General features: G+C 42.6%; 2 protein-coding genes across 2 annotated transcripts; one reads left to right on the top strand and one right to left on the bottom strand.

Moving 5' to 3' along the window:
• Positions 1 to 625: 625 nt before the first annotated feature.
• LOC132166126 (pentatricopeptide repeat-containing protein At2g13600-like) lies at positions 626 to 3,361 on the top strand. Its single transcript, XM_059576892.1, has one exon. It carries the CDS (start codon positions 845 to 847, stop codon positions 2,963 to 2,965), a length of 2,121 nt encoding a protein of 706 aa, XP_059432875.1. The 5' UTR covers positions 626 to 844; the 3' UTR covers positions 2,966 to 3,361.
• Positions 3,362 to 3,616: 255 nt separating this feature from the next.
• LOC132165588 (ABC transporter G family member 5-like) lies at positions 3,617 to 5,857 on the bottom strand. The gene has a single exon (XM_059576215.1). It carries the CDS (start codon positions 5,633 to 5,635, stop codon positions 3,767 to 3,769), a length of 1,869 nt encoding a protein of 622 aa, XP_059432198.1. The 5' UTR covers positions 5,636 to 5,857; the 3' UTR covers positions 3,617 to 3,766.
• Between the last annotated feature and the right edge of the window lie 315 nt (positions 5,858 to 6,172).

Genomic DNA, 6,172 nt, shown 5'->3' with positions numbered 1-6,172 from the left:
GACACTATTTTAGGTGAATATTTCCTCCAAACCCATTTGGAGGAAATTTTTATTATATATATATATATATATATATATATATAGAGAGAGAGAGAGAGAGAGAGAGAGGGAGAGCCCCTTACATCCGGATGGGCTGCAAATGCCTTCTTGTAAGCACCAAATTAGAAGCTAGTATGTCAGATAAGTACACAAAATGGAATAGACTTGTAAACACCAGATCCTTAAAGAAATTTCATAATCTTTCTCTTGCCCGTTCAAAGCCCCAACTCAACGGAAACCACCGGAGGTCCGGAGTAGCCGAACGTCAACAAGAACACCAACAAGTGTAAGCCAAAAACCAACAAGACTCAGCAACTCACGAACACCAACGAGAGTAAGCCAAAAACTAGAAAATAAAAAACCAACATTTAGCCAGACCAGCGTGGGTCACAGCTAGACCCGCGTGCCGGGGCCACCAACATCATCTATCTCTCTCTCAGGTGGATTCTGGCGGTGGCTCCATGGATTCCGGATGGTTGGCGTTCGGCGGGCGGTGAAAATTGGCAGTTGTCGGAGGCGCTGCTTGGTGGTGGCCGGTGTGGGAGGTGGCAGGGGAATTTGGGAAAGAGGGGGTGGGAGCATGTGGGAGAGGGGGAAAATGAAGAGAATTTTCTATTGAATAGGATTAGGTGTTTTCATTTCTATTGAATTTTATGCTCCTTGCTGATGTGTCAAGTTTTAATTTGTTGCTGTAAAAGTGGTATTTTGCGGCGCATACGGACCTAAGGTTTTGTCTTGAAGCATACATGTTAAGTTGTAACCCCTAAAAACACGCCCAGAACCTGTCTTCTCTAAAGATAATGGAATGGCTAGACATGGCTTGGTCCAGAAACTCGTGGTGGGCGACCTCTGCTTCCACAACTCGTCTCCCTTTGCGAAGCTCTTGGACTCGTGCGTCAAATCGAGGTCGGTGCGGGACACGCGACTCATCCACGCCCGTATCATCAAATCCCAGTTTTCCTCTGAAGTTTTTATCCAAAATAGGCTTATTGATGTCTATGGTAAATGTGGTTGTTTGGACGATGCACGCAGAGTGTTTGATCGAATGCTTCAGAGGAATACTTTCACTTGGAATTCGATTGCAAGTGCTTTAATAAGATGGGGCTGTCTTCATGAGGCTGTGCAAGTCTTTGGGTCGATGCCTGAGCCAGACCAGTGCTCGTGGAACTCAATTGTATCGGGTTTTGCGCAACATGATCGTTTTGATGAAGCCTTACAGTATTTTAGTAAAATGCATAGGGAGAATTTTGTGCTTAATGAATACTCGTTTGGTAGTGCTCTTAGTGCCTGTTCGGGACTGATGGATTTGAAAATGGGTATTCAAATTCATGCTTTGCTCTCAAAATCCTGCTACTCGTCGGACGTTTATATGGGTTCTGCTCTTATTGACATGTATTCTAAGTGTGGGAGTGTGGTTTGTGCTCAAAGAGTTTTTGATCGGATGAGTGAACGGAACAGAGTTTCTTGGAACAGCATGATTACATGTTATGAGCAAAATGGCCCGGCAAGTGAAGCTTTGGAGGTTTTTGTGAAAATGATGGATTGCGGGATTGAACCAGATGAGGTCACTCTAGCTAGCGTGGTCAGTGCTTGTGCGAGTTTGTTGGCAATTAGAGAAGGTTTGCAGATTCATGCTCACGTTGTGAAAAGGGACAAATTCAGGGATGATCTTGTTTTGGGAAATGCATTGGTTGATATGTATGCAAAATGTTGTAAAATCAAAGAAGCTAGATGGGTTTTCGATCGGATGCCAATTAGGAATGTGGTGTCTGAAACGTCCTTGGTGAGTGGGTATGCAAAGGCAGGAAGTGTGAAAGATGCAAGGTTAATGTTTACAAACATGATGGAGCGGAATGTAGTGTCTTGGAATTCACTTATTGCAGGGTATACACAGAATGGGGAGAATGAAGAGGCGCTTGGGCTCTTCCTCCTGCTAAAGAGGGAATCCATTTGGCCAACCCATTACACCTTTGGGAATCTACTCAATGCTTGTGCCAATCTTTCGGAACTGCAGCTGGGCAGACAGGCTCATGGCCACGTTTTGAAGCATGGATTTCGCTTTCAATCTGGAGAGGAGAGCGACATTTTTGTGGGGAACTCTCTCATTGACATGTATGTGAAATGTGGATCAGTTGAAGATGGGAGCCGGGTATTTGAAAATATGGTGGAAAGGGATTGTGTCTCTTGGAATGCCATGATAGTGGGATATGCACAAAATGGTTATGGAACTGAAGCTCTTCAAATTTTCCAAAAAATGTTGTTATCTGGAGAGAAACCAGACCATATCACTATGATCGGTGTTCTATGTGCTTGCAGTCATGGGGGGTTGGTTGAAGATGGGCGTAACTATTTCCACTCAATGAGAACGGAGCATGGTATGACACCACTGAAGGACCATTATACATGTATGGTTGATATACTTGGTCGAGCTGGATGCCTCGATGAAGCAAAGAGTTTGATAGACACAATGCCGATGCAGCCTGATGCTGTTGTCTGGGGATCTTTACTTGCTGCTTGTAAGGTCCATAAGAACATCAAATTAGGGAAGTATGTAGCAGAGAAGCTCTTGGAGATTGACCCTTGGAATTCTGGACCTTATGTACTTCTCTCAAACATGTATGCTGAGCTTGGTAAATGGAGGGATGTTATGAAAGTTAGAAAGCAGATGAGGCAACAGGGAGTTGTCAAGCAGCCGGGTTGCAGTTGGATTAAAATCCAAAGTGATTTGCATGTTTTCATGGTCAAAGATAAAAGGCATCCTCAGAGGAAGGAGATGTATTCACTTTTGAAGATGCTCACGGAACAGATGAAGAGAGCTGGGTATGTGCCAGATGCTGGTGTTCATGATGCTTGCAATGAGCAGAGTGAATCTGAATTTATCTCTTGTGACACAGAGGAAATGCCAGCAGATGCTGCTGTGGGTTGAAATCAAATGCTCTGCTCTTTGTATCCCTTTTACCAACACTGATTGATTCTTTTCCTCAATTTACAGAAACTCAAAAACTAATCTTACAATTAAGCATTTTTTACCCTCATCTCCCTGGAGGTGTAGGAAGACGACATACACATATCCCCTCTAGCATGGAGAATTACAGAGAGCCTGGAGGGAGGTCAGTATAATTAATTGTTAGGGGGCATATCATATGTTTAGTCGGCCAATTTAGGATATTGGTAGACAGAACTAACAGCCTTTGGCAAACATGCTCCTCTGTCTGCAGTTGTACCAATTGGGCCAGCTATGTTGCAGTTAAATGTGCCATGTCGTGATATGATTCTGGGAGCTGCTTAAATTAATAAATTAATTATGGTTTTAATTTACTTAAAATTTGTGCTGTTTTACAGTTTTGGAGTGTGTTGGGTTTTTCAGAGTAAAAAGTTTCTCTTGTTTATATACAGAACTGTACTGTCACATTTTGTACTGTCCACCAAGCATATACAAACAAGAACAAAAACACAAACCATAAAGAGAAGAAGAAGAAAAAGAAGAGCCTGGTGAATATGTGTTAGAGAGAGAGAGAGAGAGAGAGAGGTCATGTTTGAAATATTGAACATGAAAACCAACTTATCATTTTAGTACAATCTGGTGGCAGAAATTACACCTTTTTTTTTTTAATTTTATTATTGTTTTTTCATCTTTCCATGCTGTCATAAGTAAAGTCCAAGACATGTGAACCATCATCTTGTCCACAAACAAGAGAGAGAGAGAGAGAGATTTTCACCATATTCTTCAGATAAGGGCATCTTTGAGCCCTCTCTGTGAGCATCTACATCTAAGAATGACATAAGAAATAAACCTGTAAACCAAGATGAAGCACACCATAACAACAACATTTCTCCACCTACTATCCTCCCCATAGCCTTCTTCTCTAAGCACATCTTCTCCACTCACTTCACATGTCCCAAACATGTACTCCAAGCACTTTCCTGAGTTAGAGAACTCATTTATTAGAAACCCTTCAAACGGATACTTGAACAACGATATGTAATGCATGAAAATCCAGTAACTTGGAATCCCCTGCTTTGATATGAAGTAACCAGAGAAGAGAAAAAAGGATCCCATGACGCCGGCAATCACCGAATTCCCGACGATGAAATTAGGCACCAGAGCACTGAAACACACCACAACTGAATTTGCTGTATACAGAATTAACCAAATTAACAACAAGAAATGCAGAAAGGCCATGAAGTTGTGATTGAGTCCAACGAGCCAGTATAAGGGCACTGTGAATAAAATGGCTAGGATTAGTAGAAATGGCAAGTAAACAAGTCCATTGGCTACTGCATAGGATGAGACCCTGTAGCTTCCACAAGATGTTTCCTTCATAAGAATCTCCCTCTCTTGCAGAAAGATTGGCAGAGCTTCTGTGGTGCATGATAGCAAAAAAGTCAAAATGAATGCAAACAGACCTACCCTTTCCTGTGCTCCAACCAAATCATCTTTCAGATTGTAAAAGATCGAGCCAAGCACAAGCCCTGAGATCAGCATTTGAATCGTCCGGCAAGCAAATAGCTCCTTTGTCCGGAAGATGTTCTTGGAGAATCTATGAGTGAGAATCATGGTTTCTCGGAGTCTAGAATTTGCAAAGTCAAGTGGGAAATTTAAATCCATTCCAACATTGATTGTTTCTTCATCCACGACCTTTGATTGTTGAAAGAGCTGTTGTAGTGTGAACTTACCATCTTCTTTCTTTTGCAGGCTGGTTGTTGATGGCAGCTGCAGCAGCATTTCTTTGTGATCAACACGCTGAAATTTTCTGTGCTGTTGAATGGTGTCGATGGATTCGATGGCGAATTCAACAACATTGACATGAAGAGGAAGCTCCATACCCATCAGCCTTAAGTTCACCCCAAGCTGATCCACCGCGCCATGGTGCAAGACGCAGCCATTAGCCAACAACAAAATTGTGTTGAACAGCTTTACAATCCGGAAGCCAGGCTGATGGATGCTGAGAATTACGGTTCTGCCGCGGGTTTCCGCCATGGTCTTAAGCATGTCAATGATTTGAAGAGCTGATGTGCTGTCCAGCCCTGAAGTTGGTTCATCAAGAATCAGCACTTTGGGATCATGTACCACGTCGACGCCGATCGAAACGCGGCGCTTTTCTCCGCCCGATATCCCGCGAACCCTGTCGTCTCCGACACGAGCTCCGGCGACACGGCTCAAGCCAAGCTCCTGGATCAAGGACTTAACCCTGGAGCTCAGCTCAGCCGGTGGAAGCCTTAGCCTTAGCTTTGCGCTGAACATTAAGGTTTCTTCAACTGTAAGTAAAGGAAAAAGGGTATCCTTCTGTGTGACATACCCTGATGTTTTCTTGAAGTGAGCTTTGTTGATGGGCTTTTGGTTCACAAAAATGGAAGCACTTTGTGGTGTGAGTTTCCCTGCTAGGATTTCCAGAAGGGAAGACTTTCCAGCTCCACTCGGACCAACAATGGCGAGAATCTCCCATGGTTTGGCTCGGCAGTTCACTGCCTTTAGGACTTGGCGGTCTGCTTGAGGATTCTCTTTACAGAAGATCTTCAATGGGTACTGTTTGTTTTGTGTTTGGATGCTGTAGTTGATGCCTATTGCTTCAATCTCACACCCTTGTTTCTTCATTGAGGAAGCTCTCTTCTCTCTTCTCTCCTCTCTCTTCTATCTCAAATGATTTTCTTCTTGTTGATAATTTTTCTTATTTAATTGCTGGATTTTGGCTTCAATTGCAAACTGAAAACAGTGAGGGGTTTAAAGGGATTAAATTCACAATTGCTCCTCGACTTTCTATACACGGTTCACGTGCAACTTTTGTGGCTGTTTGTTTCTGTAGACATATTTTGTCATGGAAATTTGTTTAGTTCACGTGGCAATGGTATGTGAAGTAAATTGCTTCTTGTTGTGAAGTTTGTAGATGTCTTCCAGCTTTTGACGACAAAATAACCTAACACACGTACCGCTTGCTTTTTGCTCGTCTCAGAATAATAGGTGGAAACTCTAGTAGGCACTCGGCGTAAAAAGAAATATTGCGATAATGTTGTAAATGAGGGTTGGCATTAAGGATAGGAAAAAATGTAAATGAGTCTACCAAGTTTATTTGATTTGCAATTAGCTCTATGTAGTTTTAAAATGAATTCAGAGGTTCCTCAGGTATGACAAAAA

This window comes from Corylus avellana, chromosome ca11, assembly GCF_901000735.1.
Source record: "Corylus avellana chromosome ca11, CavTom2PMs-1.0".
Taxonomy (NCBI): domain Eukaryota; kingdom Viridiplantae; phylum Streptophyta; class Magnoliopsida; order Fagales; family Betulaceae; genus Corylus; species Corylus avellana.
Note: the sequence above shows the minus strand (reverse complement) of the source record. Positions and strands in the feature narration are given on the sequence as shown.

Bases quoted from the DNA above. Each gene is read 5' to 3' on its own strand.
- LOC132166126 (XM_059576892.1), top strand. From the start codon at position 845: ATGGCTAGACATGGCTTGGTCCAGAAACTCGTGGTGGGCGACCTCTGC.
- LOC132165588 (XM_059576215.1), bottom strand. From the start codon at position 5,635: ATGAAGAAACAAGGGTGTGAGATTGAAGCAATAGGCATCAACTACAGC.